Genomic DNA, 21,812 nt, shown 5'->3' on the forward strand with positions numbered 1-21,812 from the left:
GGCGGCCCCATGTTACCCTCTAGCTTTGCCCACGCCCTCAGGTGCATGCATCAAGGCTGCCGTTGGCCTCTCTGATTGACTGTGCATTGCGATGCCATCAATGAGCTTGGAGCATAGCGAGAACTCCATCAATAGCGCCGGATCTGCGCAAGCAACGCAAAGGCTAGGTGGACCGTTAAATTGGATCTGCACCTTTGTTTTCTTCTTCCATCGCCTCCCGTCTTATCCATGCCGCTGCAGGATTCGAAAAACCGAGGACAAAGGGGAGGGAGGACAGAAATCTGTGTCTTATTGCCCCGCTTTACTCTAACAAGTACACGCCAATACCCTCTACACGTACAGGCAACCTTCCTTCAGCCAGACACAAAAGATCTTCAGCTAGCCACATCTTTGTGTTCCGGACAAGTCTCGCCATAGAGCAACACCTCCCAAAATCCGTCATGGAACGACACTCCCGTACTCCGACATCAAGTCAACACCCTCAACAGTCCATTGTGTTCCGTCGCAATATCCAAGCACAGGTCTTCCCCAAAGATTCCTTCCCTTAAAGGCTATAATATCTTCCAGCCATGACCAGATCTCGGCAGCAAGGCCCTGAGCTCTTCCTTTGGGAATCGGACAAGCGGGGTGATCGAAGTTTTGACCGTGAAAACAACAGCATTGGTCTTCGGCAGTCGACAAAAGGTCTGCCTCTCACGCTTAATGATAATGTCCCGAGGCCATAGATTGTTCACGTTTCCGGGAAAGAAGTCGTTCGGTTCCTGGATGAACGAAGTTTCTGCGAGGCTTTCGCCCGGTGGCCGTACTTGGACAAAAAAGGACGATCGTTCCATGAAGCTCTTTTGGTACAGCCGGCTGAAGTAGCTGAGGGCGTTAGAAACACTTTTGGGAGTCTAGTCAGAACCGGCTTACTGTTCGACGGGTTTAGAAAGCTTACCCTCCCACTGCGGCACTGAACCATAGATCTGTGACCAAACTGCCAATCCGGTCTCGAAGATACCAGCCAGCCGGGGAGAATGTAGCGCTCGCGAGTCTGGTTTTCATTAGCCATTCTTCTCTGCCTATAGCTAAACATTTTAAAGTATTTACAGAAGATGATGACCAGTGAATTCACTTTTCATCATGATGTTAAAGTCTTCCACGACCAGCCGCGCCACCACTTCAAGCGGGTGGAGATTGTATGGCATCTTTATGGAGAATTCTTCCCCTGTCATATTATTGCGTATCCACTCCTGCCCCAAGTGCCCTTCAAAAATCTCATGTTCCTTTGGATATTCCTTAACCAAAAACTGGATTGCCGCTCCAAGATGTTCTTCACAGGCTGCTTCACCCCCTGGAAGGCGTTGCAGCACTTCCTCTTTCGCTTCTGATGGAAGCTGCTGTCTTGCCCTATAGTATTGGTCATATTCGCTATCAATCGTCAACCAGTTTTCTGCGTCCAGCTTTCTCAAACCCATTGTCATGTAATTTGATGGATGCTTCTTGAACGCGGAGCTAGGGTAGCTCTTCAGGTGCGACAGGTTTGAGAGCGGCATGCCTTTGAGACTCGAGCCTTCTATGGACGTCTCTGATGGCGGACTATCTCCATCTTTTGCTGTGCCACATTGGTTACGTCTTCGTTCTTGTATTTTCCTTCCCAACACTTCCTAAAACTCCACTGAGCGCTTCTCTGTCGGTTTTGTGGGTTATAAATGGTGCATTCAACGCAGGGATCCTCACTGCTTGTCTACCCCCAGGTGCTCCATATTTGATCCGCTTGTAGGGCGCTTGGATAAGCTAGATGGAGTATCCGGTGATGAAAAGAACTGTGAGGCCGAGAAGGACTAGTGGAAATGTAATATTGAACATGGTGACGGCTGGTAAACTCAAGCCGCCTTTACGGGTAGGAAGGTTGGTTCGAAGACGGTGACCAACGATACCGCGGTGGGGGAGTGAGTAGTGTGAGAAGGATACGTGACTAGCCGTGGTGGCTTGTTACTAAACGATGCCATTACGACTGTCATCACCATGGCGGTTGATGAAACTTACGAATGGCCCACATCCGTATTTACTCTCGTGCATTCCCGCGTCTCATGGGGGGATACGCGCCTCACAGAATCTCATAATTTCATTTATTTGATCACTCTAAGTAGTCTGCCACATCACATCGTCTTGTGTGGCTGATGGTTGGTCTAAAAGGTTATCATTTTCGGCGTCAAGGGTGGAGAGCTTGTATAATGTTTCTCTTCAGTGCCCCCTACGGATCCTCCAAGGCTACCCACACGGCTACGCTCCGTTTTAAGTGCCCTGGAGTGGAGAGCGTAACGCTATTCGTTGTTGATATATTTTCCTTTTTGGTGATTATCATACCGGAAATCTCACCAGATCATGGCGGTATTAGGCCGTAATGTAGGTGATAGGGTCATGACGGCGATAGGGTTACCCACCTAGGTACAAGCCAATGAAACCAGAGTACGAGAACCCGAACTATTCCCGATCAGGTAAATATCCCTCTTCACTCTTCGTATTCTCACCTCAAACCTCCCATTCTTACGAAAAGTTAGGAATTTGCAGGACGGGAATTCCATCTTACTTTTTAACAAAGGTTTCAATAGGTATGTAGCAATAACGAGCAGTTCGATAGGAAGGAATCTTTATATAAATTCACTTACATTCTGTTAGCAATGATCACTGTCCGAAATGCGAAACGCCGACAAACGGCAGCCGCCAAAAAATATAATTAAGCTCGGGCCCTTCGCAAGAACCTTCGCGGATGAGCTTAGGGGTAAGCCGTGCACGGAGCCGTGCACGAAGCTCTGCAAAAGGTCTGCACGAAGCTCTACTCGAAGCCCTATATGGAGCTCTAAAGCTCTACTAACACGCAGCACTAATATACTAGGAAGGTTCTATAATCGGCCGTACGAACGCCCATACGATTAGTCGCCATACAATCGTCCCTACGAACGGCTCTATAAATGTCGCACGATTGCCCGTACGAACGCCTATATAATTAATTGATTGATTAATTAATTACCTATACAAACGCCCGTACGAACGCCTATACGATTAATTAATCAAACGTCTATGTAATTGCCCATACAATCGTCTATACGAACGTCTCTACAAACGTCTCTACAAATGTCTGCACGAACGCCTGCACGAACGCCTATATAAAGCTCTGCTCAAAGCTCTATATAAAGCCCTTTATAAGGCCTTCAAAAACAAGCCTAAATACAAGGTCTATATAGAGAAGCTCTATCAAAGCTCTACTCAAAGCTCTAACCAAGCTCTGCTTGAGGCTCTGCTCGAAGCTCTGCTCGAAGCTCTACTCGAAGCTCTATCAAAACTCTGCTCGAAGCTCTATCGAAGCTCTGCTCAAAGCTCTGCACGAGGCTCTACTCAAAGCCCTATCAAAGCTCCACTTGAAGCTCTGCTCGAAGCTCTACTAACACGCAGCACTGATATACTAGGAAGACTCTATAATCGTCTATACGAACGGCTCTACAATTAATTAATTTATTAATTAATTGCCTACACGAACGCCTATACGAACGTCCATATAAACGCCCGTACGAACGTCTGCACGTCTAGACATCTATACGTCTACACGCCTGCACGCCACACGTGGTTCTGCATAAGGCTCTGCGCGAACCTCTGCACAAAGCTCTACTAAAGCTCTACACGAGGCTTTGCCTAAAGCTTACCCCCCGCTGCGAAGCAGCCCCCGCAGCGCAGCACGACGGAGGGATAGGATTTGCTTCGCAAATCCCTACTAACTAGTATCTATAGGTTAAAAGTCTTTTTTTACTAACAACTCCTCTATATTAAAAAGTAATAAGTCTGCTTTAGAAGCGATAATATTTAATAATTTATCCGTATAATGCTGAAGTTAAATTTTTAAAGGGGTGCCAAGAAGATCTGTAAATATTACAAATATCGCCAATACTCGCCAATATTGATTAGTAACAATATTGATCAATCTGATTGGCAATATTGATATTGAAAACCACGCTGGCCTCATGAAGCCACCTCGTTGTTCCCTCAACGTCAGTGGTATTAGAATATTCCTTCAGAATGCTCTCTATTGATCCCGCAACCGGGGATGGTCCCAAACCCTTCTCGATCTCACGGATGCACTTGCTGCAGAACTCGGTGAGCCCCTCGATGTGCTCCTTGCTCGCTTCCACAAAACGTAGGAGTGTAGAGTCGGGACCTTTGGCGGGAAGAGCGTCTGCTTCCCCATCCCCAAATTGAAGTTCCAACATTTCTTTCATCTCCCTTGCAAGCTGAGCCAATAAGTCACTCCCCGCATCCCCCCCGAGTTTTCGTACTTCCACAACCCAAAATGCAATGGCAGCACGGATTATGCTATATCTTATGGGTATTGACTCAGCCCTGCATGCCTTGGCCAAGCTCGTCGTTTCGAATACTGTGATACTGAGCCTGTCGAGAATCGGCCAAAGCGTCTATTTGGGAAGTCAATACCAGATTGAGCGAGGACCTCGTTGATGAAAAATAACTTACGATGGACTCATTGACGGCTGCATGGCCATCCTTGATGCTGAATGGCTGCTTCAGGCGTAGAAGGCAATGCAGAGCGACGTTTGAAGCTTCTGGTTGGTGCTTTAAGTCATCGTCAAGCTGGACAAGCTTCTGCTCAAGTGTCGATCAAGGTGGCAATGACGTAACAGTCGTCATTGTCGACGTCAGCCTTCGCCACCTATTTCATGTATATATAGTCTCTTTTCTTCGTAGATTAATCTACACGAGTCCTTTTACGACCCATTTTTTTGCGGTCGACAGTTATGAGCCCGGGTGACTTCTTGCGCATTTTAAGAAGCACCAGTAATATTACCACATCACGACTATAACATGAGTTCGATTCCCCTCAGTTTTGGAAAGCGAGAATTCTTCACACGCCAGACTTAGCGACCGGGGGCACAAAGGTGGGCCAAGAAACGAGGCAGGTGCTGGGAGCCGGGTTAAGGCGGTGCCGGGGCCGGACACGAGGGCAGCTGGATACGATGCAGGCCGGGGGTACGGAGAAAAACTTCAAGCGCTACTAGCTACTGTCAAGCTACTAGCCCCTGGGGGGGTGTCAACCTATAAAATACGTCCTATTTGGCTTCGCCAGAAAGACCGGTCTTTTTGGGCCAATTGGGCGATCGACATCAAGGCTGTCTAAAATCCATAGCTCCCCGGTAGCTAAATACGTGGCCACGAGGGTTTTGATAGCGTTCAAATCGGTCTGCTGGTGGTTTGGAAGGAGGAGCGGCGTGGGTTGTGTGTCAACGAGCCTTCAGGTAAAGCTCGCCGTAGAATAAATTTCTTCACACGCTTTGGCCATACCTTCTGCCTGTCCAGGACGCTCGTGAGGGTATCATCCTTCCATTCTTTCAAAAAAAAAACCACCAGACCCACAGAGATCCGCTCGGGCAGGATCCGGGCAGTAACTCTTGGCAGTAACTTTACTGCCCGAATCTCTTGCCAAGTTTCGTTCTGCCGGTGTAAAATCAGTGGCTTGGAGCTTGTTTTCAGTGTTGTAGATCTAGATTTTAGAACCATAGATCAATCGATTGGCGTACTGCAGGAAAGTCGTGATGCTTGGCGTGGTGTTGAACTTGAGGTGCCTCTGCCACTGCAGTGGCAGAGGCGCCCTAAATTTCTGACGATTAAGATTTTGGACTACAGCAGATCAACTACTCACTAAAATATGGGGTGTCTCTATTACTGTAGTAACAACTGCAGTGACAGAGATACCCCATATTATGAATTTAGATTTTCAATCGCAATTGCCAAAAATCCAGTTACCCAAAATCCCGTCAGGAAACGTAATCCGGAGGCAAATTGACGTGTAAACGCGATTTGTTCGGGAGTTGCAAAGGCGACTTAAACAAAGACTTGAGAGGTAGGGTCACCTAGGGAGAAGAGTAAGTCAGTGTTGGGTTAGTGGTAGATGGTAAATAAACATTCCGGGCGCTTTAATACCGAAGTACTCCGAGACATGCCACCGCACGGTTATATTATGTATTTGGTGGGTCCCAATACTAATTTGTAACTTGGATGTACTAGAAAATGCCACATTCTCTGTGCTGTCGGGAGAGGGCCGAGGGAGGCGATTTGGGGGAGGTTGTTCATTAAATGGACCCGAATCCACTGCGGCAATTTGTTCCTTTCCTATTCTTCTAAGTCTTAAGTGTCGTAGTGCTTACCAGCTTCCGGCTCGAGTAAGTGTTCAGGAGGGTTTGATTGAATAGCTGTCTGCATCGCCGCAATCGCGTTCTCATTTCCTAGCTTCTCGTGAGCTGAGTTTCCTGAGGCGTGGCGGCAGGAGTAAGTGAGGTAGAAGCGTCCATTTTGGATGAGAATCTTGGTGTAGGGAGCCATTGCCACGTATTTATATAGAGCTTGGGTGGCGATTGAGCGGCGTTGGTTGATGTGACGTTGATCTTGGCAGTGACAAAAGTACGTGCACCTCCGTTTAACCGTGCGGCAGCTTGCGGGGCATGCCGGGGTGGGTGAACATTGCATTTGTATGTAAAATAGGTGCCCGAGTAGTGCCTTGGTTACCTGCTAAGCCGCCGCTGATCAAAAGATTCGGGCGGTAAAGTTACTGCCAAGAGTTACTGCCCGAGATCCGCTAGCCCTCGCATATTCCATTATCGTCAGGGTTGACTGGAAATACGGCAAACAACGGTCAACGCATCCTCCTGGTGCGGAATCAAGGTGAAATCGGTCGTATCTTGAATGCTCAAACCCTTCTTGGACTTGCTCTTCTTATCAGCTTTCTTGCGCTTCTGAACAGAGGCGTTATTGTTGACTGGCGGGAGTGTAGTGGGCATTTCAACTATGGCATTCGGTAGCATGAATCCCACAAGGACACCGCTATCATATCGGTCATCGGGATCTAGCCGCTGAGCTAGCATATCCATCGAGGCCCTCTGTGAGGGGACTTTGTAGACAGGGGGCTATAAGGCACGATTGTAGGAACAGGATAGATTGTGGAGGAGACGAATCCTTGAGGAGGTGTGAGGCCTCTGGGATCAGAGAGACTATATACTACGTGCACGTGCCTCCGGCACGTGACCGACGGCTATCCTAAGGGCAACCCGAGGTGACCGCAATATAACCCCTTACACCCTTGGTGTGCTCAAAACTTTAAATTTACGGTCTTTAAATTAAATTAGAGTTTTAAATTAGAACTCTAAATCGAGGCTTAAATAAAAGGCTTATTAAGCGTAAACTTGGTCAAAACTTTCGTTGGTACCCCAATGATTTGTGTTAGTTGTACTGGTGTCCTAGTTTTACGTTAGTGCCACATTTCTGCCTGATGAGAAAAGCGACATTATTGATGTTAATGTCCTGCCCGGCTTTGGTTCTGGACAGAGCTCTTATTATTGAAATTAGCCATCGTAGGTTTAGGAGGCGCGGCCATAATGTTGTTGTACGTTGGCATTACGAGAAAGCTGGGCTGTTCTGCCAGGGCTCACTTGCATATTACTTTGCCGATTTCGGAACGCTGCCCAAGCTTGCCTTGTCGCGCCTTCTTACTGAAGACGGTTTCCCATTTTCCTAGACTTCTTAATATTCCGCTTGAGGGGGAAGGTGCTGAATTGGATGGGGCTGTGGGAGAAAGTTTGCAGGTTTTTGGGCAAAGATATTATAAATAGGGCAAAATATCGTTGGGCCTGAAAAACTGTGAAGGAAAGCGAAGAACCCGTTTCTGGTCGCTCCACTTCCGGAAGTTCTCTTTTGTACAGTGGCAAATCATGTGTCTGGAACAGTGGCGGAATCATGGCTGGCGCTTTACTGGATGTATAAGGTAGGATGCCAAGACTCACGTTTGCGAGCGGGGTAGACTTCATTGGGACTACTCGAGAGGGGAAGCCGGTTTCGCTAGTGACTCATTTGCGCAATGAGCTTTTTTATAATAAACGTTTCCAGCTCTAGCAAAAATCTGATGGGTAATGAGCCGCTACCAACACAACTTCAATCGCGATGCAAAAGCTGACACGGTAATCAGGTGAGTCGCTCGATGTTTATTTATGGTTTCCGCATGGATAAACGCGATGTGGAGCGTATGGTGTCGCTGCACAAGCTCGAGGTTTGGTATTCCGGCGCGGAACAACCGGCGAGCCTAGCGCGCATGGCAGACGCTGGCACGGCAACTGCCTTGTCACAATAACAGGAGACAGACCCATTGTCACCATATCTCTCCCATCACAAACCATCTCCAGCTCCTTCCCGACGCTTCCACTCTTGCTGAACCGCCTCCATCCTCAACGCTGCGCCCATGGCTCTCCCCGACGTATGGCTAATGGCGGTCCTAGATGCGGGCGGTGACTTTGAGCCGCCGCCCGACCCGCAAATCCCTACAGACTACCTGCAGAAGCCTCGAAGGCAGCGCCCCGCATCTGAGCAAACTCAACTTCCATCCTTCCACCCCCCTTCTCCGCCCGCATCCTTCTCCAGACCCAAACGAAGGCGCGCTGCGCTCGCAGAGATCGACCCCCCGAACGATCCGCGCCCGCGCAAGCGACAACGAGCGCCGAACGCACCTATACCCGTCATGTCGCATGCCCCACGATCGCCATCGAAGATATCGAGCAGAATCGCTGCAAGGGAGGCAGGGGGCGCAGGGGGCGGGGCGCCGGCGGCAGAGGATGTCATGGACCCCAATGCCACACCACGGCCAGTTCGTGCCAGGCGCAAACTCGCTCCGGCTCCGGCTGCTCCTACCATGCCTGTTCCGGTCCTGGACGAGACAGCAATGCCAGCATTGACGCCCAGCGCATCTGAGGGCGAACTAGACATCGACAGAGAAGACATGGACCGGTCAGCGTCGTCTGTCACCGAATCAACCGGCTCGAAGGCGCGATCGCGCAGCCCGACCGAACGAATGGTCGATCTTCGGGTTGCGGAGAAGATGGTGGCCCCAAAGACGGTGAAATCGCCCGCAGACGTACCGGAGGACGTGCGGGGACTTTACAAGGCAATCCAAAGCTTGGCTCGTGTGCCCCGTAGCGTTATTCCGCTGGGAATCGAGGTACGAGTCCGTCCGCACTCATCTCCACTCCCTTCGCTTACATTTCCACTAGGATGAGGTTAAAAATGATGCCGGTGGCGATCTTGATGATTTGGACCTTTTCGTGGACACGAAAGCAAACGGCATAACTAGGGAACAGTTGATGGACGAATTCAAAGCCTTAAGAGGGGTTCGGGACTCGACTGCGTTTTGCAAAACCAAATACGTTCATGAGCCTACCTGGAACGAACGGGTGCACAGCCGGATGCTGGAACAAGCGGTCTGTAATCGCCCTGGTTTCGAATACCATAATATCAAGACTGCGCGCGTTATTAAGGAGCTGGTCCCCGGGAACAAGTATGGCGAGCTCTTAAAGAGCAAGATGATTGATTACGCCATTACCCTTAAACCGCCGCTCTTCGGAGAAGACCAGGTTATTACCCGGCTGGCCGCTTCTCCTCGACCACTCCAACGGACCATCAATNCATGCGACTATTCGCCTCTCTGCTACAACCCCGTCGCCATTAGCATTGAGACTAAGTCGCCCGACGGCGGCAAGGAGAACGGCGAGGTGCAGCTGTCCGTCTGGGCAATGGCGTACTTCAACCGCCTGCGCACGCTCACCCAGGATCCCGTGCCTATCACGCTCCCACTTGTCCTAGTTTCCGACGAGCATTGGAAGCTTATGTTTGCCCGGGATCTAGAACACTCGATTGAGATCATTGATGCGGTGGATTTTGGAGATACCAGGGATATTATTGGGTGTTATAAGATTTTGGCAGCGCTGAGGCTTTTGTGTGGGTGGGCAGAGGACACATTTCTGGGTTGGTTTTCGGATAGAGTTCTGAAGCCGGAATGAAATGAAAGATTGTTATGTCGAATTTGAAATCGCAGCTCCATGGTTTGTTCAATGTGATTATTTCGGAAGCGAGATCTAAAGACGCTCCAAGTTAACAAGAGGTCCGACACACTGACAAAGGTGACGCGCGAAGCCGCCGTTGTGTATGAAGTCCAACACCGTCTGAACAAACCCTGGAGAAGGTTCGTACTCGATCTCCACAGACTTAAGTAATGAATCTGAGCCTTCCTCCCAGCGGACCAGAGGGTCAGCAATTAGATGGAGTGCTCGAACGCAGGACCGAAATTGATGGTGCTGGCAAACCTGCACTAACCTTCTTTCCCTTTAATATCCGCTTAGCGGACGCTCCAGTTAGCGTTTAGGTAGGCGTCCGCCAGTTAACTAGTGCTGTGTTTATAGTAGGGGCGGGCAATTTAATTATTAATATATTAACCGTTTGGTGGCGCTTACTGCTTAACATCCTAGGGGCTAATAGGGTAGATATATTAATTAATTATAAAGCTGCTTCTACGGATCGATTTAATGGTATTTCTAAGATTATAGCTGCTATAGGGGTGTAGATCAATTTCGTTAAAAAAGGTAACTACTCTATATCGCGTCACTTAAGAAACGTTGGCAAAGTCTCTCAGACCGTAGAATCAACTTTTTAACAAAAAAGGTTAGCGATATCCGCTTGCGGATATACGTATGGGCCATTCCCTTATCGATAACGTAGTACCCTGACGGTTCAAGGGATAAGTGGATTTCCTCCACAATATAATAAAATAAGGTCCTTAGAAGTTCATAGGTAAATATTAGGGGGCTACTTTATATATTAAAAGCCTTTAAGTTATATTATCCCCTCCCAAATCTAAGATTAATTTCGTTAAAGTTAAAATTCCTATTATTAAAAGTATAAGCACTCTTATATATCCCTAGCAAGTTGAGAGCCTAAGAGAAGAAGGACCGTGCACGAACACCAGTATCAAAACAACGCGTATCAAATTCAGCCAATCTAAGTGGCTATTTCTTATCGATAAGCTTAGGACCAATTTCAACGTGCTAAGGGATAGGCCCGTATAAAGGCGCAAAAGCCTAAAATCTTATAATCTATAGAGCTAGATCTCCCGAGTAATTTAATATAATTTTTACCTTAAGAGACGTTATCCCTTCGACAGTCGAGTTGTGTCCAACGTTATCGATAAGATTTTAGCCAATAAGGAACCTTAGATTGACGAACCTTTGGCGTTGTATGCACGGACCCATTATCTTATCGATAAGTAGGACGCCGACGGTCGAAGGGATAGAGATCTTAAGAGTTTTCCTATTTAAAAAACGCCTGTGCTTTCATACAAATCTCGCCAAAGTCCCTCAGACCAAGAAATCGATCAAATATCCGAAGGAGATTAGCGCGCCAGCGCAATCGATTTCTTAGTATGAGTCCACTGAGATAAGGAGAGGGTTCTTCGACGTGATTATATCATCAGGTGCACGGTCCTTACTCTATATTTGTATGGAGGCTTGGCAAAATATTCAATATTCAATATCAATACGACCTTATATTGATATTGAATATTGATTAAAGCACTGCCTCAGTAGCATCTTTAATATATGAACAGCATGCTTAACTCACCAGGCTTAATCATGGAAGAGCTCTAAGCGAGGTATTTCCAACGCTACTCATCCCTAGGGTATTACAATCACACCATCTATTCGTTAGATACTAAAAAGGCCTACTGTTACAGTTCCCAGCACCATGGTCAGGATTTCTACGTTCTATAACAAACGACCTCAACGGCTTAAAGCAAAAAATCGAAAGAAAGTCCCATAATGATACCAGATATGCAAAAACGAAGACAGACCCGCTTTTCCTTTAAGGAGAAGCCTTCCGAGATAGAAGACCGTACTGTCATAGCCGCTTTTGCATGATCGTTGAACCGCTGTCACAACATTTAAGGTTGTATCTACTTCGCAATCTCCACACCTCCGGTGGCACCAAGAGCCTACTGTGGTCAGCCATAATGATATTCCGTAATATAGGAGAAAAATCGAACATATACCTTCTTGATATCACCGTAAATAGCAAATTGACCTGCGGTCAGGGTCCCCACCATGAACAGGCGAGCGCCGATGCCAGCATAACTGCCGCGCAGTCCGAGTTCTTTGGCAATCTTAATCAGACGGCTGGTTGTCCCTTCACCGGGAAGACCTTTTGTTTTGTTGATTTTGCTAAGCATGGTATCTGCGGGCTGAGAAACCAAGGCAGCAGCGAAACCGGCAATAAGACCGGAACCAAGATTGACGGTGGTTTGCATGCCGGAGGAGAGAGAGTTCTTGTCGACAGTCTTGTAGACGAGTTCAGAGACCTTCTCGAAAACGACGAACTTGGCCATGGTGTATGGGACTCTGTAAATAGGTTAGTAGCCGATGTATGTACCATATCCCTGATCCTAGACTTACTGCTTGAACAGAATGGGGCCGAAACCGGAGTAGAAGGCACCCACACCCTCATTCTTCAGGATCTTCCCAAAGCCACTCAGAAGGCCACTAGCGAAGGTTGGCTCGGAGACGAGACGGATACGGGTGGCTTCCAGAGGACATAGGGCAATATCTGCGAAGAACTCAGCAGCGGCAGAGGAAGCAAGGTAAACGGCCGTCCGGTTGTTAGAGGCGGTCTCGTAGCCAAGGTAGTTGATGCTCTGCTGCTTGAAGAACTCGTAACCTCCGAACTTGAATGCGCCCTGGAGGAAATATCCTGCAGCGGTAGGACCAAAGCCAGTCCATATCGCACCGGCACCTTCACTTGAGATGACTTGTCGGAAACCTCCAATCAGACCTTTGTTATATTTTACCGGGTCGAGTTGGATCCTGGTCTTGACGCTATTCAGGGTCCATGTTAGCCCCGGCAATTGGGCGGCGGAAAGGAAATGTATTCTTTTGGCTCGGCCATTTTATAGTTTGCCATTGAGTGTCCTGATAGTATTGAAATGAGTGAAAATAGCTTACACATCAACGGGAGTGAGAGCGCCATGGGTAACGGAGCAGCACACAGCACCAGCAAAGGCGAATCTCGAATAGAGCTGGAGGCCGCTGAGTTTTGCAGGGTCCGCAGCAGTAGCGGTCTGCTTGAGAGCATCGAGCTTTGTGGAGCCCGTGGATGCAGGAGGAGGAGCAGCAGCCATCGCGGAGGTGGTAGAAGCGAAGGAATTGAAAGAGTGAGAGGAGAGGAGAGGTTGAGGTTGGAGTTGGAGTTGTGATGAAGATAGGGAGTGGGCGAAAGTTAAGGTGTTTTCAAAAGATCATCTCAGCCGTGCTAAATTTGCCCCGGGCCAACCCGAACCCGGAAAACGCCATGCCGCCCGAACTTCAACCACTCACAACCCATATATTTTCTCGTGCTGATGCTGCCGATCAACCGAGCAACGCTGACCTAGCCCTCTATATATCCTAATCACCGCCCATGACTCGTCGCAGGCCGTACCTAGGAATAAAGTATCATCGGAATCACTAGGTTAGAAGTGCTTCTCCAGAGGTAACGAAAAGCTTAACCACATGCTAATCCCGTACTCCAACATGTCAATTGGCATGCCGGCCCCCCCAACAAAGTCAATGAGATAAGAATAAGGTCAAAATTAAAAGCAGAAACATGGAAGCCTCATCATCACCGTAATCCAGACGAATTGGAGTTCTTATTGATTGAGGCATGCGCATCGTATGCATTACTGAGCACATCGTGATACTCGCTGAATGTTCCCACCATTGCTTGTAAGGATGACCCTAACCCGTCACAGTGCTGTAGTGCAGATTGGGTGACGTCTTGGATGGTATTATTATTATTCCTCGCTCGATGCATGAAGTCAAAGGTTCCTGGGTGGCTTAGACGCTTCATTCTCTCATCTTCCCTGGTAGCTATATCCTCCCTGTCGAGAGCAAACATCCTCTTAGCTCATGTCAATAATTTTCGCGAGTTCGCACAAGTATCACCTATGAAGCTTCCAAGGGTTTGTTCATGCGGCTCAATGTTCTGAAATTCTTGTTGCACACTTTGTACGAATAGAGTGTACTAACCCTCGCATGATTGTATGAGTTCAGAGAACGGAGCGAGTTGCGTGGCCAAGACTGATTTTTGCGCTGCATAGAGAACTGTCAGGCCTTGCAACTCCTTTAGGCGCTTATCTTTTTCGTGCATATTTCCCTGCTCTATTTTTTCAAGTATCTTTTTCTTACACGCTTCATAAAGAAGTCGGTTCAATAACCGCTTTTCCTTTCCGAGGTGCGCCGTTTCTTCGGTATCGTTTACAGCCATTGATGTTCCAGATGCGCTTGCAGCAAGGCATGTTTGGTTGCATAGTGACGGTTTAATTCCTTCCACACTAGACTCAAGCCTTTCTTCATCGTACCTTTATCTCCCCTAGCACCAAAATGCATGTAATTCTGGCCAAGATCATCATGCGCTTGGCTATCCTATCGCACTGGAACGCAGGTGTATAATGGTAGAACGAGAATATACCCCTTACCGATACCTGCGCTTAGAACTGTGGCCCGTGCGCACCAATCAATGAGGTGTATACACGGGCGGTAAGATGCCGATCGCGTGCACGGGCCACATCTCTAACGAAGATATCGGTGCAAGGTTATCTCAGGTGCCTCAGCCGCTTCTCCAAGGAATTTGTGGCGTTGCATGGCCCCACTCTCTTGCCACAGCCCCACTCTGCGGCGCGCACTAGCTCCTGCGGACTCCTGAGCCAATAAAACGTCGCGCTACCCCCTAGCCCCCCTGCAACCCCTAAATTCCTCTGCGAAGCGTCTGAGAGATTATGGGCGCGTGTTTGGTGCAACTCGTATGCCATTTCCAACGTGTATTAAATTCAAATAGCTATACCAGGGCCAATTTAGCAGCTATTGCCACAGTTCGCGATGTATTTACATTATAACCTCTCCTACTAATATATTCTAATTAATTAAACTAGCTAATTAACGTATTAGGGGGCGAAGTACAGCCTTAAAGTTCAAAGACGTGTTTTTGAACCCGTATTCACCTAACTACCCTCATCAATATGGCGACCGTACTCTACCACCACAACTCTATTTACTATTAAACTTTATAAGGTACCTCTTGTACCCTATTATAAACAGCTCACCTAATTATACTATACCTAACTGTCGTGCTGCGGGGGCTGCTTCGCAGTAGGGGGGAAGCTTTTGGGCAAAGGCTCGTGCAGAGCTTCGAGCAGAGCTTCGTGCAGAGCTTCGAGCAGAGCTTCGTGCAAAGCTTCGTGCAGAGCTTCGTGCAGAGCTTTGAGCAGAGCTTCGTGCAAAGCTTCGTGCAGAGCTTCGTGCAGAGCTTCGAGCAGAGCTTCGTGCAAAGCTTCGTGCAGAGCTTCGTGCAGAGCTTCGAGCAGAGCTTCGTGCAGAGCTTCGTGCAGAGCTTCGTGCAGAGCTTCGAGCAGAGCTTCGTGCAGAGCTTCGTGCAGAGCCTTGTGCAGAGCCATGTGCAGGCGTGCAGACGTGTAGATTGCAGACGTGCAGACGTGCAGACATTCGTACGGGCGTTCGTGTGGGTGACTAATTNATTGATTAATTGTATGGACGTTTATANAGCCGTTCGTACGGGCGTTTGGTTANTTNATCGTATAGACGTTTATAGAGCCGTTNGTGTAGACGATTATAGAGTCTTCCTAGTATATCAGTGCTGCGTATTAGGAGAGATTTGGAGCTCCGTATTAAGCTTCGAGTAGAGCTTCGAGCAGAGCCTCGCGTAGAGCTTTTAAGCAGAGCTTTTGAGCAGAGCTCCGTGCAGAGCCTTGAGTAGAGCTTCGAGCAGAGCTTTGATAGAGCTTCAAGTGGAGCTTTGATAGAGCTTTGAGTAGAGCCTCGTGCAGAGCTTCAAGCAGAGCTTCAAGCAGAGCTGAGCTTTGAGCAGAGAGCTTCTCTATATAGACCTTGTATTTAGGCTTGTTTTTGAAGGCCTTGTGAACGGCTTTGTATAGAGCTTTGAGCAGAGCTTTGTATAGGCGTTCGTGCAGGCGTTCGTGCAGGCGTTCGTGCAGGCGTTCGTGCAGGCGTTCGTACAGGCGTTCGTACAGACGTTTGTAGAGATATTAGGGGCATAATCGGGCTCCATTGCGGATGGATTCTANAGAGCAAGAGGAGGGCTTTCGAATGGAGGTATCGGCGAGTTGAGCGGTGGTATATTAGGGGGCGATATACGGCGTTGAAGGCAAAACAGCAGTCGTCTACTAGCAAGAGTGGCACACTCTTACAAAACGCGACCATAATCCCTCAGACCCTCGGAGAGGAATCCACCTCGGCGCTTTGTAATTGGCTGCTAAAGCTAGCGCAAGCACTAACGCCTGCGGCGTACGTTAGGCTGCGGCGCCGGCCGCTAATTGGCTTAGGAGTTTGTAGGAGTCACAGGGGTTACAGAGGTGTGGCGGTGCCAGCCGCTGATTGGCTCAGGAGTTTGCAGGAGGTGAGGTGGATTTTCTCTCCGAGGGTCTGAGTCAACTGAGATAAGTGCAAGGGATACAAACAAGCGAAGTTATCACGTGATCGCAGGAAGCTCCTGTGGATGCCCACGTACCACCCCCCTACCAACATATTCCAACCCTCCAGCTCCTTAAGAACCTCGGCGTAGGACGGAATTGTAGGCCTTGGATCACAGCCTGCTGTTATTGAGCTTCCGGTTGCCTGCTTGCTATATTTAGCAGATTGGCTCCTTCCTTTTCGTAAACTCGCTAAGAGGTCAAGGTCTTCCCGTGGACGAGGGCCACGCCCTGCACGGTATTCATCGAGCATAGCGGTATTCACACCGAGACCTGATGTCTGCATGAAGATTGGCTCAACTCCTTTGAAGCTTTCAGAGGCGCTATAATCAAGGTAGATCATGATATTCTCCGTGCTCGCTGTGCAAGTAAAGGGGCCACAGCTGTGCTCTGGTTCCCACTCTACCTTTGCCATTTCCTCCTTACGTAATTTCTCTAGGCGCAATAATATGTCTGGGAGGTCGGCTGAGTCAACTTGGGCGACTGGAGCATCTGAATATCGACACGGACTGATCGGTATGTATCTGATTCATCTTCTGTAACGTCCGGGTCTTTTGAGTGGAATTTAACATGTTGGCTTGTAAATGACACTGGACGGCCTAGTTGGCCCGACCTCCTATAAAGTGTCTTCGTTGAGAATCTTGGAAAGCTGCATTTTTTAGCACTTAGCCTTGGCGTTAGCGGCTACGTTGGGTAGTTTAGTAGCTGGAAAATGGAAAGTCTTGTATTTGGTTTTTTTTTTGCGATAGCTTGAAAATTTCATATTTAATTCTCGGCGTAGATAAATAGTATTCCATAAATGGCCTCATTAAGTATTGATTGTCGCGTAGACGTTCTCTTTATTGGGGCCGTGGCTATGCAGATACGTGTGAGAAGTTAGAGTGACGTTAGGCCAAATTCAAGGGCATGACCTAGGGTATTTGCGGAGCGTGCATCTTTATCACTTTATGAGCTGACTAGTGATATTTGGCGATGACGGTAACGATAAAGTAGAAGGAAAACAATATGCGGCTTCTTGCAGCCTTTGAATTGATGAGTGTCTGTAAGAGGAGAGTGGAAAGTGAGAAGCAATTGGATCTAGCAACACGAAAGTGTGGATAGTTGTACACAATACAAATACATGTGGCTATCCAAGAGCACATAGGAAATCATTGGAACCTGATCCTTCTCATCTAGATGATGTTTTGATAAAGGTGAATGAACTTCTAAATTTAGTTTCTGAACGAAGTCTTCGTGAATGGCTTGATGTATCACGCATTGAGCGCATCATTTAAGTTCTTCTGGTTATTCAGTTTTAGAGTACTTCAGGACCTCTTCCAAAACTTATACGATATGGCAAGGACTATATAACTGGCTCGTCGCGCGTATATTACGCCTTTATTAACGGCGTGTGCAGGTGGGATGATCTGCTCTGCGCGTGGCTGCAGCGCAACGAATGAAGAAAGAAGTAATCCGGAGAAATATAGAGCCAAATCACGTATGATTGTAAGCAATTGATGAAGTTTCATGAAATGCAGCACGTTGGAGACTTTGGGCTTTCCAGTGGAGCGCCGATCATTTCTCGCTTCACGTGATGCCAAGCGCACATTTGGTCTCCGCTTATCCAAAATCTCAATCTCGACTTTGCAATCCGTTGAACGACTCACGACGATACCGCGACAGCCAACTTCCAGCCAACTTCCCAGACGAGTTGCCCATCATGTGTACGTATTGCGCACTGCCCGGTATCAATTCCAACAATGTTGCTAACTAGGATGTAGCTCTCGTCTCCGGAGAGAAAAGCAACTTTCAGTACATCATTCGTTTGCTCAACACCAACGTCGATGGCAAGCAAAAAGTTATGTACGCCTTGACTAAGATCAAGGGTGTCGGACGCCGTTACTCAAATTTAGTTTGCAAGAAAGCCGATGTAGACTTGAACAAGCGGTACGGGAGCACATTGCCTCAGTCCTTAGTTGTGTCACCCAGAACTGGAGGCTAATTTGACATTCTCTATCACAGTGCTGGCGACCTGACCTCTGAAGAACTCGAACGCATCGTGACCATCATCCAAAACCCCACCCAATACAAAATCCCCGAGTGGTTTCTCAACAGACAGCGCGATATCGTTGATGGCAAGAACTCACAGATCCTGGCCAACGGCGTGGACAGCAAGCTGCGTGAGGACTTGGAGCGACTGAAGAAGATCCGCGCTCACCGCGGCCTCCGCCACTACTGGGGTCTCCGCGTGCGCGGCCAGCATTCGAAGACGACTGGTCGGAGAGGACGCACTGTGGGTGTGTCGAAGAAGAAGGGTTAAGTCCTGCGTTGGCATGTGGAGATGGCGTGGGGAAGGAGGCTTGGGAGATGTGGGATTGTATGGAGGGTGTTATTTGCATGGCATTGATTGGTTCGATACTACGCTTCATGCGGCTCTCTGCGGGTTGAGGAAGGCCGTGGGATGGCCAGCTGTATCAAAATGGAATCCAATCCCAAAGCTCTGGAACCACTGTAAGTCCGTTCTGACCCTGCTACGTGGAGCCTTTTAAACTTCCGACCTGCATCCGTCGGTTTTGAGAAGGATTTGTTCACGCCGCGGACCCTCTAAAGCCAAGGCTGGCATGATTCGGTCGCAGATGCGGTCAAAGTACCATCAAACACGTCACACCCCTGTAGAGCGCCTACAACCCATCGTACCCTTCCAGAAAAAAAGCCCTCTTTCTAGCACCCTCCACTATCTAATGGTTCTAAAGTGTCTCCTGACACAGACGGCCCGCCCCGGATTTGCGGAGCTTTCTTCCCATCCTGCGTTTCGCGTTTCTTCTGCTGAACGAGCTAACAATGCAACGGCTGTCCACCCATCCCAAAGCTACTGTAGGTATGGAGTACCTTAACCCCCCAGGAGTAGTGATATAAGCCTCCAATCCCAACTTGTCTTCCTTTCGCGCCTCTCGTCTCATATTTCCTACTGTGTAAAAATTATATATCATCATGATGAAGAGTCCAACCACCCCGTCTCCTATGCCGCAAGTCCATAGATCTCATTCAGAGATGTTCAAGTCTGCATCACAGCTTCGCGCCTCTCCTTCTCCTTCTCTGTCCAAGCTCTCGTCTCAGGTCTTTAGACCCTCTTCGCCGGCCTGCCCGGCGCAACCGGCCATAATTGCATCAAATATCAATCAAATCATAATTCCTTCGAGTCCCAGCCCGTCTCCTTCAGCATACTCTAATGCGTCGACCATTCCCGATCATAATACGAATAATCACCCCTCATCTCGCAGCCCATCGCCTTCAAACGACTACGAGCGCCGGTCGCTCCATGAAGATGAGGACTCTGTCGCAGTTGATCCCTGGCTTGTTCGCGTCGTCCTTGACCTCTACGACATTCAGCGTTTCGACTGGATGATGATCGCTGGGCCCATTCAGCGCATGTGGGGTGTCGAAACCTCCAGCGCCGCGGTACTCGCAATTCTCCAGCGCAACGGTCGCATCCAGAGGACTGTTTGGTGGGACTAGAGTTGCTCTGGTAGACAACACTTTTACTCGAGCAACACTGCCGGAGCATCGGAGCGGCTGGTATAGTTTCCAGAGTATAAAAGCAAAAGCAAAATTAAAAGCATCAAGAGGAGTCACTTACTTCGGTCTAGCGTAGGATTTCGTATTTTCGGCATTTTTTTTCAGTTATTTTGAGTGCTTATTGTTTGCTGTTTCCGGCTTGGGGTGGGGGCATTCCTTTGCATTTTCTTCTTTCAGCTGCATTGGGAGTCAGGCTTCCTTCCGTCTGCATCTGCGTCTCGCGAATGGTTTCCTTTGTGATTCGTGCTGATCACGATATCTAATGACTTATGGGTGGATGTAGGCTCATCCATATGACTTGACGAATAATGAATACGTTTTACGAACACTTGAATGTATATATAATACGAGCCAATAAATCTCCTGTCTCAATTAGGGTGCTTTGATTGTTCCTGCTGCAATAAGGTAGTCCCGGAAGTAAGAATTTTGCAAAAGTGCCCTTATGAGATATAAATCAATCCAATTGAAAAGAGATTCTACGGCTTAAAAACAAGAATGAATGGCTATGAGATTATGAGATCGCAATTTTAAAGGCTTTAGGACCAGCTTTTCCCGGCGCAGAAATCTCATCAGTAATAATACCAAGATTAAGGCTCCTGGTTGACCGCATTATGAGCTACTTTCTACAATGTAGAACTGTCATGGTCTCCAAGCTGACTTTATTATAATGAATGTGCACCAAAAAGGGTAACTCTTGGAAATGCGTATTGCGAAAGCAGGTTTTCTAGCAAGAATACAAACGCTTATTGGGAAAGTCTTATATGAGGGTCTCCAATAAGACATACCATATAAACCGTCTAGGAATCACCATAAAGTGATAACAGGGAAATTAACAACATTCAACGTAAAGATGATTGACTGTTGATAGATGGGAACTCTAAAAACCCTGAGAATTGCGCAACAGGTCGGAGAGTGTTGGCGTGCGTCTTAGACCGAGGACACCTTACGAGGCAGAAGAAATGCCGCATTCGTTTCTGCCGGGATGAATCGCAGATCCACATATCAGGTGCTCAAGGTTAAAGATGTGTGAACACTCATGTGCGCTGGGGTAATTGGAATGCAATTGCAGAAGCCGGTCCCAGTTCGAAGTCCAGCGAGCGGGATCCGAGATCGGCCTCGTGCAGCCAGCATCCAAGACGGAGGATATCGAAGTTGTTGGACAATCTCACAGGAGAAGCGACCAACGGTAAAATCTGTGCTGGCATTCAACTCGCTGTTCTGCTGTTGCCCACGTCCCTTGCAAAGGGAGATGGTGTTAGTTGCCAGACGGTTGGAGACTGTATCACGGCGGCACGCGGATGACACGGTCGATGTGATCTACTGCAAATGAGGGCCCAAATCGAATACAACAGCCAGTGCAGCCTAGATCGACGGTAGAGCCACAGGATGGTGTGGGGATCCGAAGGATCTATCGACATCGCATTGGTCGAGATAATGCCGCTTTTCAAAGGATAGGGTGATGGGCCTGTCTGAGAAGTCCAGAATAGAAGGGTGCATATCTGCAGGCTGATTGCATGTTCAAAAGGTGAACGTAGGGAGGGGAATAGGGTTTCGTGCTCGTGGTAATGATGTACCCGCTCGGTAACCACCTGTCAGGACCTTAGTGGTGGATGCACGCTCGCAACCGAGCAATCGCGAACAATGTTAAGAATCATTGGAGCGACATGCATTAGTGCAGAATTTAGAAGCAAAGCTACTTCCAACGTTTGTCTTCGTGGTACCAACAGTCGCATGGTCTGAAACCGTTCGAAAATGCTCTGGTCGAGTCGTTGATGATGCGGAGATGCTCGAGGTCATCCTTGACAATCCCTATGATTTGGAAGCCCGATCTGGTGGTCTCGTAATTAGTGACCGAGAGGCGCAAAATTTC

General features: G+C 48.3%; 5 protein-coding genes across 5 annotated transcripts; 3 read left to right on the plus strand and 2 right to left on the minus strand.

The window, feature by feature from the left end:
• Positions 1-551: 551 nt before the first annotated feature.
• On the minus strand, positions 552-1,535 carry K441DRAFT_679084 (uncharacterized protein; the record flags this gene model as incomplete). Its single annotated transcript, XM_067651224.1, has 3 exons — positions 552-882; positions 938-1,067; positions 1,115-1,535. The coding sequence occupies 3 exons, from the start codon at positions 1,533-1,535 to the stop codon at positions 552-554; spliced, it is 882 nt and encodes a 293-aa protein (XP_067501660.1).
• A 7,962-nt stretch (positions 1,536-9,497) lies between these two features.
• Positions 9,498-9,863, plus strand: K441DRAFT_571336 (uncharacterized protein; the record flags this gene model as incomplete). The annotated part of the gene is made up of 1 exon (XM_067643979.1): positions 9,498-9,863. A coding segment is annotated over one exon (366 nt), but the record flags the coding sequence as incomplete, so codon positions are not given.
• Positions 9,864-11,469: 1,606 nt separating this feature from the next.
• Positions 11,470-13,087, minus strand: K441DRAFT_614935 (mitochondrial carrier). Its single transcript, XM_067645703.1, has 4 exons — positions 12,849-13,087; positions 12,303-12,722; positions 11,903-12,248; positions 11,470-11,845 (listed from the first exon to the last, which is right to left on the minus strand). The coding sequence occupies exons 1-4, from the start codon at positions 13,022-13,024 to the stop codon at positions 11,807-11,809; spliced, it is 981 nt and encodes a 326-aa protein (XP_067501662.1). The 5' UTR covers positions 13,025-13,087; the 3' UTR covers positions 11,470-11,806.
• A 4,701-nt stretch (positions 13,088-17,788) lies between these two features.
• On the plus strand, positions 17,789-18,686 carry K441DRAFT_688471 (40S ribosomal uS13 domain-containing protein; the record flags this gene model as incomplete). Its single annotated transcript, XM_067652194.1, has 3 exons — positions 17,789-17,872; positions 18,141-18,313; positions 18,389-18,686. 3 exons carry the CDS (start codon positions 17,789-17,791, stop codon positions 18,684-18,686), a joined length of 555 nt encoding a protein of 184 aa, XP_067501663.1.
• A 671-nt stretch (positions 18,687-19,357) lies between these two features.
• On the plus strand, positions 19,358-19,882 carry K441DRAFT_679088 (uncharacterized protein; the record flags this gene model as incomplete). The annotated part of the gene is made up of 1 exon (XM_067651225.1): positions 19,358-19,882. One exon carries the CDS (start codon positions 19,358-19,360, stop codon positions 19,880-19,882), a length of 525 nt encoding a protein of 174 aa, XP_067501664.1.
• Positions 19,883-21,812: the final 1,930 nt, after the last annotated feature.

Source organism: Cenococcum geophilum (genome assembly GCF_001692895.1).
Source record: "Cenococcum geophilum 1.58 unplaced genomic scaffold K441scaffold_33, whole genome shotgun sequence".
Classification (NCBI taxonomy): Eukaryota; Fungi; Ascomycota; class Dothideomycetes; order Gloniales; family Gloniaceae; genus Cenococcum; species Cenococcum geophilum.